Source organism: Ceratotherium simum, chromosome 21 (assembly GCF_057802395.1).
Source record: "Ceratotherium simum simum isolate JZ-2026a chromosome 21, ASM5780239v1, whole genome shotgun sequence".
In the NCBI taxonomy this organism is placed as follows: domain Eukaryota; kingdom Metazoa; phylum Chordata; class Mammalia; order Perissodactyla; family Rhinocerotidae; genus Ceratotherium; species Ceratotherium simum.
This window is the reverse complement of record NC_141920.1, coordinates 25199235-25221054: the sequence shown is the minus strand read 5'-3', so window position 1 is coordinate 25221054 and position 21820 is coordinate 25199235. Positions and strand designations below refer to the sequence as shown.

The window sequence follows — 21820 nt, the reverse complement described above, 5'->3', positions numbered from 1 at the left end:
TGTGGTTTTATCTCTGGGCTTTCAATTCTGTTCCATTGATCTGTGTGTCTGTTTTTGTACCAGTACCATGCTGTTTTGATTACTATTGCTTTGTAGTATGTTTTGAAGTCAGAGATTGTGATGCCTCCTGCTTTGTTCTTTTTTCTTAGGATTGCTTTAGCTATTCGTGGTCTTTTGTTACCCCATGTAAATTTTAGTATTCTTTTTTCTATTTCCGTGAGGAATGTTATTGGGATTCTACAATAATAGCTAATATTTATGGAGTGCTTATATGTGCTGGGCTCTGTTCTAAATGTTTATATGTTTAATTCTCACAACTGTTCTGTTAAGTAGGTATCACTATTGTCCCCATTTTATACATGCAGTAAAAGGCACAGGAAAGTGTACTTTTCTAAGGTCACAAAGTTAGTACTTGATAAAGCTAGGATACAGACTCAGAAAGTCTGGCCTCAGAGTCCATATGATTAAATACTATGCTTCACTGTAGTAAATGAGAAACTTTAGAAGTAGCAGTTATTGGTAGATTTAAATGGATTATTCCAAATGGTTCTCTTAATTTTTGAGAAGAGTAGGATAATAACTGACTGATTTAAGTAACTTACGCTGTATATTTTCGTTTTGTTTTCTGATTTTGTTACTGGATACAAACATAGGTTCTTTACCTACCACATAAGAGGGGCCAAATAAAACTGGAACTCCAGGCTTACCGCAAGGCAAGGGTTTATTTCGGGTGACGTCAGCCAGGAGCTGAGAGTCAGTCCTCAAATTCATCTCATCTCACCGAAAGATGAGAGGCAAGGGGTTTAAAGGTTGTGAGGAATGCAGCTGCTCGTAGGGAGGGGAAGCCTGTGGCCTTGCTGGTTGGCACTTTCCCATCAGCCTGCGTTTGGCTTTGTGAGGCTGCTTGCAGGGAGAGGGATGGTGAGATAAGGGAATCCACAGGTGGGTGTCCTTGGTTGTCTGCCTCAGTAGTGGATGGTGGATTCTGTAGCGAGGAAGCTGAAGAGTAGTAAGCAGGGAAAGGGGATGGGTGCTTTTGCTTTTAACCCCATATATGCTGGGTTTAATGTAGGGGAACTGATACCAGGGCCAGTATCAATTTCATTTGTCTCATTTATCACTATTTTAGGGGAATATATCCCATATAAAAATAATTCGTGTAAAACTGAAATGTGCCCATTTAACTAAAAATGTATTTCATTTTACCATGTTCTTTAAAACCGTTTTAATAGCTTTATTGAGGTGTACTTTATATTTCATAAAATTGACTTACTTCAAGTATGCGATTTAATGATTTTTAGTAATTTAACTGAGTGATCCAACCATTACTGTAAATTGGGTTTAGAATATTTTCATCCCCCCAGTAAGATTCCTCTTGCCCATTTACAGAAAATCCTTTTCCTACCTCCAGCCCCAGGCAACTACTAACCTATTTTCTGTCTCTCAAAATTTATCTTTTCTGGACATTGCATATAAATGGAATCGTATAATATGTGGTCTTTTGTGTCAGGCTTCTTTCAGTTAGCATAATTTTTTTTCAAGTTCATCCATGACATAGCATGTTTCAATAGTTTGTTCCTTTTATTACTGAATAGTCTTCCATTGTATAGATATACCACATTTTATCTATTCACCTGTACCATTTTTTTTAATGTAATATTTCTAGACAAGATGAAATACTTGCCAACCTTGCAGAGTATGATATAGTGGTGACTCAGCATCTTGTTTTTTTGTTTGCTAGGAAAGATTCATCCTGAGCTAGCATCAGTTGCCAATCTTCCTTTTTTTTTCTCTCTCTCTCTCTAAAGCCCTAGTACATAGTTGTATATTCTAGTTATAAGTCCTTCTAGTTCTTCTGTGTGAGCTGCCACCACAGCATGGCTACTGACAGACGAACGGTGTGGTTCCACACCCCGGAACCGAACCTGGGCCGCCGAAGTGGAACATGCCGAACTTGAACCGCTAGGCCATCAGGGCTGGCTGTCAGCATTTTTTTAATGAATTAACCCATTAATTATGCTTTGGAGTAATATAGTGATGATTTCACTGCTTGAAACTATGACTGTATTCGGGAACTATTGTTCTTTAAATGGACCTAGACTATTAAATTTGAGTTCTTGTTTCTGCATTTTATAGTTTTTCCTTCTCTGTCTACTGTTTTTGCTGCAATCACTGTGCCTGCCTCTAGCAGCCTCCCTCTAACGCTAGTGCATAGGCCCTTACTGAATCCTAAGGATATTTCTTTTTTTTTTTTTTTTTAAAGATTTATTTATTTATTTTCCCCGCAAAGCCCCAGTAGATAGTTGTATGTCATAGTTGCACAGCCTTCTAGTTGCCGTATGTGGGATGCAGCCTCAGCGTGGCCGGAGAAGCGGTGCACCGGTGTGCGCCCGGGATCCGAACCCGGGCCGCCAGCATCAGAGAGCACACACTTAACCGCTAAGCCACAGGGCCGGCCCCTAAGGATATTTCTTATGAATGAAATTTGAAGAGTGAATGTTGTGGCATTCATTTTGTCCACTTGGAGACCCATTTGTGCCTTTCCTATTCTTGAAGCTGTTTTCCGGGCCATTGCATAGTAAACATGTTATTGTTACTTTATTTTTGTTATTGGATTTTCTGTTTTCAGAATCTGTTTTATTCATCATCCTGCTAGTGATCAGCACTTTTTTTGTGAGGTATTTGGAATACAAAAGATGGCTAAAATAATAGATTTGAGTTAGAATCAAGCAAACATACATTTCAAAAAAAAGGCACAAGTAGCACATGAATTTATACCTTGACTAATTAACATCTCCTACACATGATGATAAGCCTTTGCACAGAATTTTGGTAAAACTTTTCTTATTTCAATTATATGACCTTTATCACATTTTCCTTTTAAATGTCATGTTGGAATTTAAGTTCTAGTATGTTCTTTACTAGAAGATTTAATAAAAGGCTTTCGTTATATAACATGTTTAGGAAAAAAGTGAAAACCACTTTTGAAACTCATTTTCTGTCTAAATTTTATTAATGTTAAAGGTGCTTCACAGAATGATGATGGCTCCAGACCCAAGGATGAAACAAGGTAAGAGTTCGCTTATTGCTTACCACAGAATGCAGAAAGAGACGAGGGTGAATGAATAAAGATTCATTTTAGTCAAAACTTCAAGTTCAGATTGATATAAGAATATATGAGGGTCAAAAAATTCAGGGCTCAGGGTAAGAAAGGAAATATTTATGAAAGATTCAAGACCCACTTTATCTGACTATAGTTCTCTGCAGTAGGCCAGGGATACCCAAATTGCTAATACTTCTTGAGCTTGTAGAAAGTGAATATATTGACACTTTTCCAAAGGTCGAGTTCAGAATCCTAGGGCCATCACTGGGCTGTTCGATTTCTTTTCTAGGAAAGTTGGGATATAAGCTTTGAGTATATGTGAAGGTCCCCACTAGCTGTAGTATCTTCTGGGCCTTCAGAGAAGGGTTAGAGATTTGTAGCAGCTGTTTGCTCTTAGCTTAGATTCAGCACTTTAATTCAGCACTCTCAGTCTTCAGGTCTAGGGCCTGAAAAGTGTTGAATGCCGTGGGTTGTGTTAACTGACTTAACAAACTTTAAGTGTTTATTGGTTATCCTGGAAACTGGTAATAGGAGATAAAATTAGGAAAGGAGATGACCCTAGTCTTAAAGCAGTAGGTGACTTGTCTTAAACAGAGAATTTAAAAATCCCACTGGATTCTTTGTTTTTCCCCAATTGAGTGAGCAGTGGGTAGGAAGAAGATGAACCACAGAAGGAGTAGTCACAGGAGAGAAGAAGAACCAGAGAAGCTGTGTCACAGAACATAAGGGAAAATATCCAGAAAGATGGGGTATTTTAGTGTCAGATGCTGCAGGGGAGGATAGGTAGAGCAAGTAGAATAAAATGTTGATAGTTGTTGAAGCTGAGTTGATAGGTACATAGGAGTTTGTTGTACTAGTCTGTCTACTTTTGTGATGTATGGAAAATTTAATAATAAAAAGTTAAAAAAAGACAACTCATCAAACTTTGATTTTAGGAAAATCAAAGTTTATAAAACTTGTATTAAGGGGCTGCCCCGGTGGCATAGCAGTTAAGTGCACGTGTTCCGCTTCGGCGGCCCAGGGTTTGCAGGTTCGGATCCCGGGCGTGCACCACTGCGCTGCTTGTCAAGCCGTGCTGTGGTGGCATCCCACACAAAGTAGAGGGAGATGGGCACGGATGTTAGCCCAGGGCCAGTCTTCCTCAGAAAAAGAGGAGGATGATTGGCAACAGATGTTAGCTCAGGGCTAACCTTCCTCACAAAAAATAAATATAAAACTTGTATTTTACCTAATAGAGATCTACCTGTACAGAGTCACTCCTTTGATAGTCATCTGTTATAGTAATCTCACAAGAGGTAGAATATTAAAGAGTAGTAACTTCTTGCCCAGAGAAAAATATCTACTTTTATTTCTCACTGTGATTAAAAAGCAATAGAGGGGCCAGCCGGTGGCGTAGTGGTTAAGTTCACACACTCTGCTTCCATGACCTGGGGTTCGTGGGTTCAGATCCCAGGTGTGGACCTACATACCACTCATTAAAGCCCTGCTGTGGCAGTGTCCCACATACAAAATAGAGAGGAAGATTGGCACAGATGTTAGCTCAAGGCTAATCTTCCTCAAGCAAAAAGGGAAAGATTGGCAACAGATGTTAGCTCAGGGCCAGTCTTCCTCACCAAAAAAAAAAAAGCAATAGAAAAGGTTTTTAAAATTCCATAAATATCTCTGTAGAATCGAAGACAACTTATGCCTCTTGTGCCTCTGTTTTAGTTTTATGTTTAGTAGGTTTTTTTAATTCCTGAAATTTCCTCCATAAAAAGGTTTTAATATTTCAGTTTGCTTTGGTCAGTTAACTCCTCTTTTGCATAATAAACCCATGTTTTTTGCATTAATAAGTGAGAATGTGATAGAATTTTATACACCCATTGAAAGATTCTGTTATGCTACTCTGTTATTGTTTTCTCTTTTGCAAATCTCTTTCTTACAATACTTTTATGAAACCACTCTAGACAACTATAAATTTCTTACAAAGGCGTTGCTAGAGCCCTAGCTTCATGCCATTTATTTAATCAATGGTTTACATCTTCCCAAATGAATCTTTGTCATAAATAATCTGAGGAACAGTGTCTTCTAAGTTTCTGAGGCTGCCGGGCTAATCTTTGAGCATGTCTTTTGTGTTAAGCGTGAATTCATTTGCATTAGCTTTTATTCCAGAGAGCATACCTCTGAGATGATAGGTTTGAAATGCATTTTGCAAACTGTCAAACGCTGTTTATTTGTTTATTTTTAGGAAGATTGGCCCTGCACTAACATCTGTTGCCAATCTTCCTCTTTTTCTTTTTTTTTTCCTCCCCAAAGCCCCAGTACATAGTTGCGTATCATAGATGTAGAATTGTAGCTGTTCTATGTGGGATGCTGCCTCAGGGTGGCTTGATGAGCGGTGACTTGAATTCGAACCAGCGAACCCCGGGCCACCAAAGCGGAATGGGAGAACTTAACTGCTATGCCACCAGGCCAGCCCCTGTCAAATGCTGTTTAAATGTTACTACACAACAGTCATGGCCATGACTGGCTTTTCCCCTTTGCTTTTATTTGCAGACTTCATAACTATAAGACTAAAAAGCAGGTCAACATATATCTAGTGAACAAGGGCTTCAGCTCCCCGCCAGTTACCATTTAAGAAGTTTACTAAACACCTTTAGGTTGTATTACCTTTTTGTCCTAATTCAAGTGCCATGTTTATTGTAAATGTAGCTTGCTCATCTCCTTTCCCCCATAGCATGTCTGGATGTTTTATGTTTCTCAGTGTTGTCTTGGTCATTTTTATGAAGTACCAAGATGATTGGTGCCTGATGTTCAAGATTTTGTTGTTAGATGTGACTTTTTGACTGTTACTCTTTGATTTGTATATTTCTTATGACCTTATTGTATTAGCATCTTGATTCTCAAGGTTGTTTTTCCTGTCCATAAACATCTGAGTTTATGTATAGGTCAGATATATATGTATGGTGAGATAAGCAGAGGTTTGCAAGATTGTGGAACAAAGCCTTTGTTAGCACATAATTAGTAGCTAGTTGCTTTTCAAAGATAATTAATAGTAGCACATAATTAGTAGCTAATTGCTTTTCAAAGATAATGGTGGTAGTGAGTTCACATTGACAATTCTGTATAGTGTATAGGTTTCCATATTGCTTTTCAAAATCCATTTCAGGTTTTAACTTGACACCCACTTATTAAAGAAACTAAAATAAACCACCAGGGGCCGGCCCCGTGGCTTAGCGGTTAAGTGCGTGCGCTCCGCTGCTGGCGGCCCGGGTTCGGATCCCGGGCGTGCACCGATGCACCACTTCTCCGGTCATGCTGAGGCGGCGTCCCACATACAGCAACTAGAAGGATGTGCAGCTATGACATACAACTATCTACTGGGGCGCTTTGGGGGGAAAATAAATAAATAAATAAAATCTTAATTAATTAATTAATTAAAATAAAATAAAAATAAACCACCAGTGTTATTTTAGTACTATGGCCGTGTTTCTGAAAGTTCAGAGTATGTTAGAATCACTGGGAGGACTTTTTCAGCCATGCATTGCTGAGTCTCATGTCCAATTCCCAATTCATTAGGTCTAGGGTGGGGCCCAAGATTTGAATTTCTCACAAGTTTCCAGGTGATGCTGATGCTGCTAGACCAGGCCCTACACTTTGAGAACCACTATGGTTAGAGAGATAGGTATTTCTTAGATTACAGCAAGCTATTATGGGTTGTTCAGTTACGTAACAAAGGCTATTTCTTGAAAATCCAGGCTTGCAGAATTTGCCAGAAATGTCACTCCATCTTAATCTCATACTCTTTTATTTCAGAGCTGGTTTGAATCTTGTTTCTTTTTGAACTGTTTTTATTTTTGTTTATTATTAGAAGATAAAACATTATTTTTAAAATGTAAATCAGTGTATAAAATGTGTAAAAACTTCATGGAGAAATAGCGTTTGACCTAAGACCACAAAGCATGGTTATAATTTGGATATGCATGTGTTGGAGAAATTGCAAAGAGGAAGGAGTTCTAGGGGAAAGGAAGAAAGATCGTCATGGAGGTGGGAAAGAATACAGAGTGTTTTATTGGAAATCTTCAGTCACAGTGTTTGGCTGAAGATAGAGTAATTGAAAGGGGGAAATGGCAGGAGGTGAATTTGAGAGTAGAATCAATTAATATTTATTGCCTCTTATTATATGTCAGGCAATATGATGAGACTGTTTCCTGTTATTTCAGTTACTTCTTAAACGTTTCTTTGAGGTAGGTAGGTATCATTTTTACAAGCGATGAGAACACTGAGGCTCAGAAAGACAGAGAAATTTGGCTGAGTTAATAGGGTAAGTGGCACAGTTGAACCTGGGGCAGCCTTACCTTCAGAGCCTGAGCTCATAATTATGCTTTACTGCTGCCTAAAGTGGATTTTTTGGGCCGGCTCCGTGGCTTAGCGGTTAAGTGCACGCGCTCTGATGCTGGCGGCCCGGGTTCGGATCCCGGGAGCGCCCCGAGGCACCACTTCTCCGTCCAACGTGAGGCCGAGTCCCACGTACAGCAACTAGAAGGATGTGAACCTATGACATACAACTATCTACTGGGGCTTTGGGGGGAAAAAACTGAATAAATAAAATCTTTAAAAAAAAAAAAAATAAAGTGGATTTTTTTTTTCATGTAAGTGTGTGCTTAGCCCTCAATAAAAGTTAGTTATTTTTAGTATTACAGTGGTCAAGGCCAGATGGAGATTTTGGTTTGCAAGTATAGGCTTATAGTATCTTTTTCTGTGGAGAGGAATGTCCCTAAAAATATTTGAACAGGCCATTGGTATGATCAAAACTCCATAGGAGAAACTATCTTGTTTGACAGCTGTGTGTAGTTTGGATTATACGGTGGTGAGTGAAGGTGGGCAGAGCTATGTGGGAAGTTGTTATAGTAATCCACTGAGAGATAATGAGGGTTGGAACTGGAGCAGTGGTGGAAGAAGAGTAGAGAGAATATGGAAGTGAAATTAATGGGACTTGGGTATTGAGTGTCAAGAGGCACAGAAGAGAAGAAAAGTCAGATTGTCTGGGAGGATAGCAGTGTCCCTTACAGAACCAGAACATAGGAGGAAGAGTAGCCTTAGGATTGGAGAGTTATTCTAGGTCTCCTGCATTTAGGTGATAATTTGGTACCAGAGGATGGGAATGAGACAAAGATTAGAGATTCTGATTTGAGAGTGGTTTTAGAGATGATCTTTTTTTTGTTTTTTTTTTGTGAGAAAGATCAGCCCTGAGCTAACATCCATGCTAATCCTCCTCTTTTTGCTGAGGAAGACTGGCTCTGAACTAACATCTATTGCCAATCCTTCTCCTTCTTTTTTTCTTTCCCCAAAGCCCCAGCAGATAGCTGCATGTCACAGTTGCACATCCTTCTAGTTGCTGTATGTGGGACACGGCCTCAGCATGGCCGGAGAAGCAGTGCGTCGGTGCGCGCCTGGGGTCCCAACCCGGGCCGCCAGTAGCAGAGCACGCGCACTAAGCCACGGGCCCGGCCCTAGAGATAATCTTTGAAATCATGGAATTTGAGACCCTAGGGGATAATCTATGGAGAAGGAAAAGGAAGACAAGAACAGAACCACAGGGACCTACAATTTAGTAAATGAGAGGAAGAGGACAAACCAAAGAAAGGATGGTTAGAAGTGGAAGTACAAGATTAGAAAAGCAGTGTCACAGAAGTTAAAGAGAAAAATGTTTTTAAAAGATGGGGTTTTTAACACTGTCAAATACTGCAGAAAAGAGTGAGGTCTTAGACTAATCAAGCCAGGCAAGACTGGCTGTGTGGACAATGAAAAATCAGGTTAGAGCTTCAGCTCATCCCAAAATCAGAGTAGATTCCAGGTTGATTTTAAAATTGATTGCAAAAAAAATGAAACTATGAAACCTTTAGAAGAAAATATGAATAATTAACTTATTTGTGAATAAATTTAATTATACAGAAATATAAAACTCTTGTATGTTTAAAAATATAGAAATAAAAGCAAATGACAGATATTTAACCAATATGAAAAATGATAAATTAGTATCCTCAGATTATAAAAAGCTCTTACAAATAATAAGGAAAATACTCTCTTATAATAGAAAAATGTATAAAATACATATACAGTTCATGGAAGAAGAAACTCAGATGGCCTATAAATGAAATCTTGTTGAACATTAACCTTTTTATTTACCAAATTGGCAAAGATTTAAAAATATTTAAATACTTGACAGTGAAATGGGCATTTTCATATCCAGCTGATGGGAGAAAAGATCAATTATTACCTTTAAAATATTTTTTAAAAAACTTAGCAATCAATATTTCTGTCTTCAAAATATTTGCATACTTTGTCCCAGCTATTCTATTCTGGCTGTCTGTCTGAAGGAAATAGAAAGTGCCGAAAAAAAACCCAATCAACCAACAAAAAGAAAATGATTAAATTATGGTATGTCCATATGATAGGGTATTCTACAGTCATTAGAAATGTTTTTGAATAATTTGGAGGAAAAGCCCAGTATATAAGGAATAACAAAACACAGAAACAAAAACTCACCAGGATCTGAAACATCGTGTAATCATATATACATTGTATGATCACAGTCATAGCCAATGAAGAAAGACTGGCAAGACATACTTCTATATCTTAATGGTAATAATCTCCAGAATGTAGGATTGAGGGTAATTTTTATTTTATAATTAGAAGTTACTTTTCACTTTGAAAACCTTTTAAAAATTAAAATACACTAACTACATTAATTGCATAAATACAAAAACTTATAATGAAGGAAAGGAGAATGAGAGAACAGCTTGAGGAACTGTTAGGATTGAGGAAGTGTTTTAGGTTGAGGGGTTCAATTATATTTGTGAACTAAGAGGAAAGATGTAGAAGAAGGAAGATGATGAAAGATACAAGAAAGGTGTTAAATGAAATTAGAAAGCTTTTCTCAAGCTCCTAAAACTTTAAGTTTTGGTCTCCCTACTGTTTTTTTGTGAAATTCAAGGAACATTCTTTTTCCCTTCCCTTTCCTCCCTTCTTACCCAGAGCAAGCACAAATGGATCAGAGGACCCTGAGGACGTAGGGTCTGTTGAAAATAGGAGGGTCAATGAGAATAATTCTCCATCACTCTCAAATGGCGGTTTTAAACCTTCTAGGCCTCCAAGACCTTCACGACCACCTCCACCTACCCCACGTAGACCAGGTATGTATTCCAGCCATATGCTAGGGTTGTAGCTCTCAGTATTGTGATTATAGATAATGTTCTGTTTGGGAATTGGCCCTCAGATAGTGTCAAGAGAACCTGTTAGGTCGGTTTTCTAGGTGTATTATTACATTTCAGATTTTGGCCAAGAATGATCTTTCTATAGATAACCAAGATGTGGCTTTTCCCTAAGTTTTTCCTCCAGAGGTGAAGTTATTAAGGCAAGTGCTCTATTGAGAATGAAAGTCACATGTGCATTATATAAAGTATAGGCGGTGCAGATAAGATTGCAACTTTCTGGCAGGCTTTGTAACTGTGTGGACATAAGCATGTCATAGAGTCAAGAATCTGGTTGTTTATTTTCATTATATCCTTTAAAAAGACAATTCGTAAATGGCAAATAACCCAGCAATGCTAAATGATATTCAGATTTTAAAGCAAAAATTATACAACAAATGAATATGTTTCATGTAGTAAAAATGTGAACATCTACAGGCAGAATGTTCATTTTTCCTGATTACTCAAAATAAATCTTTAATCTTTTATTATTTTCCTGTGCCAGTGTGTAGCAGGGAGTGTAAAATAATTAAACCAAATATCAGAAAAGTAAATTGGTTGTCTACAAATCATTTTATTAGATGACTTTGTGTTTAATTATACATCTTCTCGTTTTCTGTAGGTAATTGTGTTAACAACATATTTCCAGTCTTTAATATTGTATACTACTTTGCCATAATATTGGAGACTTCCTCCAGGAATTATTTTGTCAACAAGTATTTCTTGAAGACATAATATGTACTTAATAACTATTTGTAAGAATATTATTGCTTATCAGTCAGATCTTCCATATTTATAATTAACATCAAAAATTGGTCTCTGATCTGCAGGATTTCATAGGAAAGGCAGTCTTAAGGATCTAGAAAATTACTAAGTGAACTTATAATACCAAGGGATACCAACTTTCCTATTCTAAAAGTTTTCATTTCTTGTGGCATCAGGAAATCAGAATGTGATGTGCTTCATAATTAATAATGAAACATGGGGTAATCAGAACTTAAAAAGTTGTGAACAAGCCTGTTAAGTGGGACCATTGACTAGTTCCCATTATTTATTTGATTTGTCATTTTCATCTGCATATCCACATCTTAAATTTTGTATCTCTCTTTTTATTTTTTAAAGTTAATATTCTATCCTGAATTTAGATTTATGAAAATAAAAGATTTTCCTATTTTCCCCAAATCTTTTATAGCATCTGTCAATGGTTCACCATCTGCCACTTCTGAAAGTGATGGATCTAGTACAGGCTCTCTGCCGCCAACAAATACAAATTCAAATACGCCTGAAGGAGCAACGTCTGGATTAATAATTCCTCTTACTATATCTGGAGGCTCAGGCCCTAGGCCATTAAATCCTGTACCTCAAGCTCCCCTACCACCTGGGTGAGTAACTGTTTTGGGTTAACATTTATTTTCTTTAGGCTTCTGCATATACTTATTAATAAGAAAAATAATACTGAACTCCATTCTTTAAAAGACTGTCTCCAAGCAATTGTAACTGATTTTGGGAGGGAGTCTGGAGTCAAACTGAACAAAAAAAGCTCACCACATTTGAAATTTCTCCCCTCATTTCCAGGGCAAAGTGGAAGAATATATTTTTTTATTGAAGGACTCTGAACCATAGAAAGTTAGCAAAGTCCAAGGAATAAAATAGTCACCTAATTCAGATTGCTTTTTCTTTGAAGGGAAAAAGAATCACTTTTTAAAATAAAAAAAATTTTTCCATCATAAAGTCATTTAAAGCAAAATAATAATAATTTAGGAAACTCAGAAAAGTAGTACTCATAATCCCATTTTAATCTCTACTGATTATTTTAAAATTAATAATACTCCAGTAATTTATATATGTATATACATTGTGATATTCAGATTAATCCAGAGCTCAGAATGCTAATCAAAGTTAATTGACTGGCTGATAATAAACTCTCATGATGAGAATTTTAATTGCTAAACAGATCATATTACTTGTGTGGGTAGTTAGGCCATTTTCCTTTTGGAAAGCCTACATAAGAAGCCAGAATTGAAAGTTGTTTGTGCAGGAGATTAGCAAAGAGAAACTGGATACTCTTAGAAGTAATTGGTACTTCTAAGCTGTGATGGTTTATTCCTATCTTCTTTACTTTGGGTATAAACCTATCTAGCAGACTAGAATAGTGAGATTGACTTTGTTGGACCGTGCAGAGACACATCTGATAAAGTCTTATTCTTTGATTTTAGTTTTTCTAGAACCCAAACAATCCTTTGCCCTTCAGTTAGCAGCTCAGTCTTTCTTCAGATTTTATAACATTAATTACATCTTTCTTTTTCACTCAAGTCCTGCATATACCCTGATCTAATTGAGACAGACTTGGTCTCCTGAGTGCATCCGACCTCAAGCCTCTTTAGAAATACAAGGCATTTCCTAATCAGATACTTCTGCAGAAGAAATCTCATCTACTATGTGTCACCCTCAGGATAACATTTCTTGACTTTATTCCTAAATTCTTTTGGTATCTTCTTTATATACTGATATGCTTATTTGCCTCAGTTCTGTAATATGGTCATATAAGAGAAAAAGACTAAGACAGGATTAAAAGGCCAGGCTGTTCATACAAGTACCATACTAGCCTTTTTAATTTTGTGTTTAAGTTGGGAGCAGAGAGTGGATCAGCATGGGCGAGTTTACTATGTAGATCATATTGAAAAAAGAACAACGTGGGATAGACCAGAACCTCTACCTCCTGGGTAAGTGTCTGAATTAAAGAAGAAAAGAAGTATTTATTCAGAACTATAGATTATATCTGTACAAAATCTTTCCTACATTGCTACTTTTCCTCTCTCCAACAGTCTTTTTTTCTATCCACGCTATTTTGTAGTAGGTGCAGACTGGCAAGAGTCAGAGAATTGATTGAGCATGATGAATTATTTTTATTTTCACTCATTTCTGACCTAAAGATTCCCTAGGTCTTGCTACTTTCAAGTTTTCCTTTTTGAACTTTTACCTGGCTCAAACCACAGGGTTTTAGGATTGGTTTATTCAAGAGTAATTATTTAACTGAATAAGAATTATAGCCCATATCATATATATGAGGATAAAGTCCCTATTATATTAAAAACCTTAATATATAATAGTGAATTCATTGCAAAATAGTTGGGGAAATAAAGGATATATTAGTACATGATGTTATGCATTTAACATTTACATTATAGAAAATAATTGGAAGAAAAATATTTTTATTCAAGGGAAGTCAGTAGCAAACATGGGGAAATATTTAATTTTGCTAGTAATCTTAAATACACACCTAAAAGATACTGTTTTACCTGTTAAATTAGCAGATAGTATCCAGTATTGGTGAGATTATGGAGGAAATTGACATAACATTGCTGGTGGTAGTGTAAATTAGTTACAACTCTTACAGGAAGTATATGTAACCATCAATACACATACTCTTAGTAATCCTCTCCAGGAAATTTATCCTAAAGAAATAATGCAAAGTAAGGAAAAAAGTTTTGATAGATTAAAGGTGTTTATTATTTTACTGTTTATAATATCAGAATATTGGAAAGAACCCTAAACAATCAACCAGGTAGAAATCACCAAGTTATTGTGTCAATGTTTACTTAATATTATGCATCCATTTGAAATGATAAATAAGATAGTTGTATTCTTGTGAAAAAGTGCTTTTTGATATTTGTGAAAAGCTATATACAGTTGTGTCCCTAGAAGGATTACAACAGTCAAAAGAACATGGGAAAGAAAATGAAAACTTTTTTCTTAATGACTGTTTGAGACTTACTCACTGAATATACCTTGTTTTAAAACCTGACTGATATATCTTAAGAACTTTTAAGAAAGAATTTGTAGAAATATTTCTCTTAAGTTCACTTATAGACCATTTAAAATATATAAAATAAAAGACTTCAGGTAGATCAAAAGTAGTTTCTCAAGGTAAAATCTTAACCAAACCTGCACCAGGGCCAACATGAAATCTTGTTTAATTCTTATCTGTTTCACAAGTATTTATTGAATTAGGTTGTTTTTGTCCTGATTTAGCTGGGAACGGCGGGTTGACAACATGGGACGTATTTATTATGTTGACCATTTCACGAGAACAACAACGTGGCAGAGGCCAACATTGGAATCCGTCCGGAACTATGAACAGTGGCAGCTCCAACGTAGTCAGCTTCAAGGAGCAATGCAGCAGTTTAACCAGAGATTCATTTTTGGGGTGAGCAGCCTGTTGCATTATAAACTTAATAAGAGCATTTGGTTTTTAACCTTTTCCTATATATGAAATGTAAAGCACTAAAAAGAAGGTACAAGTAGGACGGCAACCCAGTTGTGGTGTTGATAGATGTTATTTTTAGACTTGACCCGAGTATTCTTTGTATGTAATCTATTCTTTCTTCTTTGAAATTTCCTGAAATTCAACCTCCTTTGATTTTATTAATGTCGGGGGGGAACAAAAAAAGTTAAGACATAAAATCCATGGACAAAAGAATAGTAAAAATAAACCCAAACAGTTTGAAAAGAATTAAAACAGTTCTAAATTTAATACTGCCTAACTTAGCAGAACATTTGAAACTTTGGGTCTAAGAGCACCTGACTCTTAAGTGGTTGTATAGAATTGATGATAGAATTGAATCACTTTGTAACATATAAAGGTAAAGTTTACCTAATACATTATTTGGTGCTCTGGGAGACTAAAGAAATTTGATTTCTTATAGGATTATGCTAAATATATTATTCTGACTTCAAAACTATATTATCTTTTGTATAAAAAATTTCCTTTCTGGAAATGGCTTAAATTTTACATATTTTCATTTAGAGTACTAGTGCAGCAACAGTGATAAGCACACCAAAACGTATTAATGTTTTGTTATGCAATTTTTGGTGCTAGGAATTTTACAGTCTTTCAAATCATAAAGTATCACAGATCTTTTCTCTGAGGAAAAGAACATAGTCCTTGGGGAAATTTGATTCTATGTGCCAAACAAGAGGGATTTGTTTGAGTAATATATAGAACTTAAACAGAAGAAAGCCAACTCTCCAAGAGTTCAAGAGAAGCTGACCCTCTTTATTGCCACTGCTTCCCCTCCACCACCATCGGTATCATCCCTGTTAGAATGCATCAGAGTAAATTCCTGTCCTCACTAGGCATTACCTTTTTGCTTTTTCTCCATATTCCTGTCTATTTCTTGGATCTCATCACCATAATAGTTCTTACTCACTACTGTAGACGAATTCACCTTTATCAGCAGCCTTCCCGTCACTACCTGGTTATGACTAAGATAACTTCTTTCATGTAACAATTCTTTCATGTAACAATTTTTGCTGCAACCTTCTGTAGACATATGTCACTATATTCCCCTTCCCAGTGGTTTCAGAGGTGAAGTTAATTTTTGTCTCTCGCCTACCTTACCCTTTTCTTTTTTTTTTTTTTTCCCCCTATGCTGTTTTACATCTTCCTTTCTTTCTAAATTATAATCACTTTTGGTATGCCTGGCCAAATTTCTTCTAGGTTTGAATGCCTAGCTTGCCTGCCTTCTTCTTTAAAGCTAGTTTCCACATGGGTGTCCAGTGGAAAGAGCATGGGCTTTGGAGTCAGACACAGCAGGGTTCGAATCCTGATTCCACAGTTACTTTCTCTATATGGCTTTGAATAAGTTACTTAACCTCATCAAGACTCATTTACTTTATCTATTTTATATATATATATATATATATATATATATATATATATATATATATGTAATTACCTCAGAAGGTTTTTTTGAGAGTTCTGTAAAATAAAGTTCCTGATATGTTTGGCACATACTAGGTATATAGATATGTTATTTTTCATCTTTTCTCTCCCTCATATCCACAAATGTAAATGTGCCCTTTATCTTACTTTTACAGTACTTAATCTTTTTAAAGACAGATTTAGCAAATTTCTGGAGCACATACAATGTGTATTGCTTCATTGTAAACTTGACCAATTTGATACTCAGAGTCTTTGCAGCTTTTGCCTCATCGTCCATGTTCTTTTCTTTTTTTTTTCCCCTATCCGAAATAATCTGACAAATTTTATGCAGTTCTTACTCTTTGCTCTTGTTATAGAATGGTTCTAGATCATAAAGAACTTAGCCTATTTTAGTTACTTTTAAACATAGCCAACGATATGAACTGAATTGAATGAATTGAACATTCTTTTTTTTTTTTTTTTAATTTATTTATTTATTTATTTTTTTCCCCCAAAGCCCCAGTAGATAGTTATATGTCATAGCTGCACGTCCTTCTAGTTGCTGTATGTGGGACACGGCCTCAGCATGGCTGGACAAGCGGTGCGTCCGTGCGTGCCCAGGATCCGAACCCAGGCCGCCAGCAGCGGAGCGCGCGCACTTAACCGCTAAGCCACGGGCCGGCCCCTGAATTGAACATTCTTAATGCCAGCTACTTAAAAAGTGGTGGAGTGTTGCTGAGAAAGTCTGTTTATTGAGTATATGAAGTGGCCTTTGTTCTGATCCTGGTTACAGGGTGGTAGACTCTCATACACCCAGCATTTTTAACCTCAGAATGGATATGGCTGATTATGGAACACGGTGTAATGGCTCTTCCTGGCCCATGGCTTCATTGTGCATATTCCCAGCTTATCTGTCCAGGAAGAGCCAGTGGGATAGGCTTTTATAGTGTTTCTCCCTGGCCTCCCTACTCTTACTCCTTTTTGTAATTGTGTCTGTCAGGAGAAGCAAGGCCAGTTCTTGACAGGTCTGTCTTCCAAGAGCTGTTAAATTAGGAATGGAATATCTCTCATGCTTTACAACTTTCAGTCGGTTATCCCAATTTCTGTAATAAGTCAGTGACATGGAAAAAAAACAAAAAGATGGTGGGAGGAGCTGCTATAGATTGAGACTTGAGACTCAACCAAATGTAATGTGAGGACTTTGTTTGGATTCTGACTTGAACAAATAAGCAATCAGAGGCATTTAATTAGAGATTGGGCATTAGATGATAAAATTAATATAGATTCTTTGCTAGGTGTGATAATGATATGTGGTTATATAAGAAAATGTCCACAAATTTTGGAAACGCATACTAAAGTACATAGGGGTGAAATGATGACTGATTTTTCTTCAGCAAAGAATACGGAAAAAAAGATAAATGTGGCAAAGTCTTGATAATTGTTGAATTTTTGTGCTGGGTATATGGGGTGCACAGTCCTATTTTAGTTTTTTTTTTTCACTAATAATTTTTTTTAAAAAAAGCAGTTCATGTCTATTATTTATTTGCCTTATCTTACTAAAGAAGAAAGGGCTTGGGCCGGCCCTGTGGCTTAGCAGTTAAGTGCACGCGCTCTGCTGCTGGCAGCCCGGGTTCGGATCCCGGGTGCGCACAGACGCACCGCTTGTCTGGCCATGCTGAGGCCGCGTCCCACATACAGCAACTAGAAGGATGTACAACTATGACATACAACTATCTACTGGGGCTTTGGGGGAAAAATAAAGAAAGAAAGAAAGGAAGGAAGGAAGGAAGGAAGGAAGGAAGGAAAGGAAGGAAGAAAGGAAGAAAGAAAGAAAGAAAGGGCTTAACTAAATCTTACTGAGAAACCACAAATTGTCCCCCACTTTATTATACATTTAAACCAAAACCTACTCATTAACCCTACACAGAGTCAATATGACTTTTGCTTCTCTTTTTCCAATGGTTGACTCCTGCTTTCATTTTATCTAGCCAAACCTCTCTCTCCACCAATGTGATAATTGCAAACAAATTTAAGAAGTCTTCTGTACAGTTCTAGGCTTGTCAACTCCTTCCAACTGGAATTCTTTCCTTTTACTCATTTGCCAACCTGTTCTTCCTGCTCCCCCAACTCTCTTCCCATAATTCTTTGTATATACTATGTTCTGTATGTGATCCTCTCTTTTTGAGTCAGAAATACAAGATTTTTCTCAGCCATCTGATGACTCTGAGTTCTATTATTTATAAATGACTTTTGGGGGTTTATATATTTCTCTAATTTACTGATTTGTAGCTAAAGAAGAAAAAATGGTCATTTGGGGGTTATGTATTTGTAATGTTTGGATTTCAGATAGTTACAAATGTTAAATAATGTTTGCAGAGATTTTTTTTTCTCCACCAGAGTATAGTGGCATTTATTCATGACTGTGTGACACTTCTCTAAGATGTGGACTCTGTAAGAGTGTGTTATATTGCACATGGCCAGGGAAGGCATATCAGAACTCAAAGCTTGCTCTCAAGTTATCTGTTTAAGTTGTTCATTATTTCACCATTTTATTGTTGTTGTTCTTTTTAGAATCAAGATTTGTTTGCTACATCACAAAATAAAGAATTTGATCCCCTTGGTCCACTGCCACCTGGTTGGGGTAAGTCACGTGAATTTTTTCACTGAATTTGGTCATTTTAAAAATCAGATATTTATGGATGATACTCTGCCCTAGCTTGAGTGAATATCTGGAAGCTTTTTGGGTGTGTTGGTTTCATTCAGACTACCAAATAGGCATTAAATTTCCCAAAAGTTATAAGTTGACTCTTTTATCATAGTAAATTTTTATTGGGATTCAGAATTATTTTACTTTTCTAAAGTTTAAAAATATTACTCAGCAATAAAAAGAAATGATTTATTGATACACACAACAATCTGAATGGACCTCAAGGGGCATTATGCTTAATGAAAAAGTCAATCTCGAAAGATTATATACTGTATGATTCAATTTATATAACATTCTTGAAATGACAAAACTATAGAGATGGAAAACAGATTAATAGTTGCCAGGAGACAGAGCCAGTGGTAGACGGGCGCAAATACAAGAGGTAACAGAAGTAGTTCTTATGTGGTGGTGGGACCGTTCTATATCTTGACCATGGTGGTGATTACACAAATCTGTACATGGGATAAAAGTGCGTAGAACTATACATTCACATAAATGAATTCAGCTTTAAAAATTGGTGAAAACTGAATAAAGTCTATAGTTAAGAGTAATGTACCAGTGTCACTCTCCTTATTTTGATACTATAGTAGAGCTATGTAAGATGTCATCATTGGGGAAACTGGTTAAAGGGTACGTGAGGTTATTTGAACGATTTTTGCAACATCCTGTGAGTAATAATTATTTTAAAATTAAAAACTTAAAAAAAAATTTTGATCACATTGGTGCTTCCAAAACACAGTTCAGAGTTTGGTTGGGTTGATGTTATCTGAAAGAACAGTGGAAGGGGAACATGTTAGGGTGGTGACTTTGTGCCCCACACCACAGAGCACAAGAGCATGCTCTGTTATTGAGTACATTTGGTACCTTAGTTATTGATAGGCCTACCCTTTCCGAATTCTGTTTTATAGCGTTATATAAGTCATAGCACTGTAGCAAGTTTCCAGAATAAACATGGCAATGTAGAAATAGTTTTGTATGGAAGCCAAAGAGAATATAGAAAGTGGAAAACAGCAAAGTAAAGCCAGTTATAGAACCAGTTGAAGTTTTATCTTCAGGAGCTGCAGATATTTCGTATTGGGGTAAATTCGAAAGTGATATTTCTAGATAGTCTTGTTGGGAAGCATCGATCCCCAGGCTCTAGCATTACTTTATTAAGGAGTTGAGAAACAAATTGATGTATCAAGATCACATGAATCTGGGCAATAAATGATACTAGCTGTGTAAGCCTACCTTTGAGAAACCTCATTGCTCTTAACATTGTTTATCCTTAACACTCCTGTGAGTCAAAGAGGTAAAAAATGTAATAGGTCATATTTATAACTATTATTGTTACTAGCCTGTAACCAAAGGAGGGCATATGAAAGTTGTGAGTTTCTGCCTTCACCAAAGCCTAGCAGTCTGGTAAGGAGTCTTTTGGCTCTATCAGAGCCTGGGTGGATAATGTATGGTTGGTATGAAGTACTTCGGAAGAGGGGATGTTGCCCTTAAGAGGCATGTTGAACTAGACCTGTCAGATTGCATTCACAGACATGGATGGTTTTCCCAGCTTTATTTCTTTATTGCAGTGTATGTTGCCTTTATTCGAAAAGCTTTTCCTGCAAGCTGGTCCTTGCCTTCTATATTTATCATTATCCTTATCATCAGGATCTTCCTCATTTTCACTTTGGCTTGCAACACCTCCCTAAAATACTGCCTCTGAAGTCCCAATCCCAGCTTATTCAGGTTATCAGAATCTTGCCTTGCTTATTTTACATTCTGCTTATTTTTAGGTTTCACACTCCTGAAGTTGAGGTGTGCCTCCCTTCCTAAATGAGTTCATGATCATCCTATTACTCAAACTGAACACTGCTGTATGACTCTTTGCCTTTGGGGCATATGCCTTATTTGTGGAACCAGTGACAACACTGGTACCGTAATAGATGAGACCCACCTGACATACCCTCATGAATGACGCAGGAAATAAAATCCCAGTTTATAGCCTGTGTTTAGATTCTGAAAATGACAGCATTATTTTTGTGACACCATATATATTTAAATCCAACTTCCTCACCCTTTCAGACTTTTATCTAATAGGGCTAGACATTACCACCTTACAAGCTGACAGTGAAGGATTCTTAACACATACAAACTATAGAGGCTAGAGAACAAAGAATGCTTTTGGTTCGACAGTATAGTCTAATAGGGCTTTGTATAGCTGGTTTTACTCATCAAATATAGATATTTACTCATTTTCAGAGTTGCTGTGAAAGAATACAGAGAACAGCAAGAAGCTTCTGTTTTTTACTGTTTTATTCATCAAGTCAGGAAGTGCTCTGATGTGCATTCAGGTTTGATGTTCAGTAATTTCAGTATTGTTTATCATGTGATTTTTCCAACGAAGTAAGAAATCAGCTCTACAGTCACAGTACTTCCTCTCATTAAGCAGATGAGTTTTCAGTTTACAAGTGCATCCACCTTTGAAATTTTGTTTTTGACAGCCTCAGCAGAATATACTTAGAACATGCATAGAAAATAAGTTTTCTATTAACTTTATCTTGCCTCATGTTAGATTTTAAAGAGAAAATCTCTGGCTCTGAAATCTGAACTTACATGGCAGATAAAAAATGAGTATATGCTCAGCTATGTACTCAGGGTATTATTTTTAGATTGTAGAAGTTACTTTTTTTTTTTTTTTTTTGGTGAGGAAGATTGGCCCTGAGCTGTCATCTGTTGCCAGTCCTGCTCTTTTTGCTTGAGGAAGACTGGCCCTGAGCTAACATCTGTAGCAGTCTTCCTCTATTTTGTATATGGGTTGCTACCACAGCATGGCTTGATAGTGGGTAGGTCCATGCCTGGGATCCGAACCCATGAACCCTGAGGCACCAAGGCAGAGCGTGTGAACTTAACCACTATGCCACCAGGCTGGCCCCTATAGAAGTTACTTTTAAAAAATTATTTGGATATAAGAAATTTATAGATTCTGCAAATACAGTTAAAAATTTATTTTTTATTTATTTAATTTTTTTGGTGAGGAAGATCGGCTGTTAACTAAGCTGTTGCCAATCTTCCTCTTTTTGCTGAGGAAGAGTAGCCCT

The 21820-nt window shown here is 36.7% G+C and overlaps 1 protein-coding gene across 8 annotated transcripts in view; it reads left to right on the top strand.

Annotated features, from left to right (window-relative positions):
* The window catches only part of ITCH (itchy E3 ubiquitin protein ligase), a 124961-nt gene that overhangs the window by 66054 nt on the left and 37087 nt on the right, over positions 1-21820 (top strand). For all 8 annotated transcript variants that reach the window (XR_015555602.1, XM_087445370.1, XM_087445371.1 and 5 more), the window contains 6 exons: positions 3025-3070; positions 10121-10278; positions 11528-11717; positions 12963-13058; positions 14368-14542; positions 18611-18680. Coding sequence is in view for 7 of the 8 variants with exons in the window: in XM_087445370.1 (XP_087301496.1) it covers positions 3025-3070; positions 10121-10278; positions 11528-11717; positions 12963-13058; positions 14368-14542; positions 18611-18680 (735 nt within the window). In the remaining variant the exon portion in view is untranslated. The remainder of the gene's footprint in view (positions 1-3024; positions 3071-10120; positions 10279-11527; positions 11718-12962; positions 13059-14367; positions 14543-18610; positions 18681-21820) is intronic.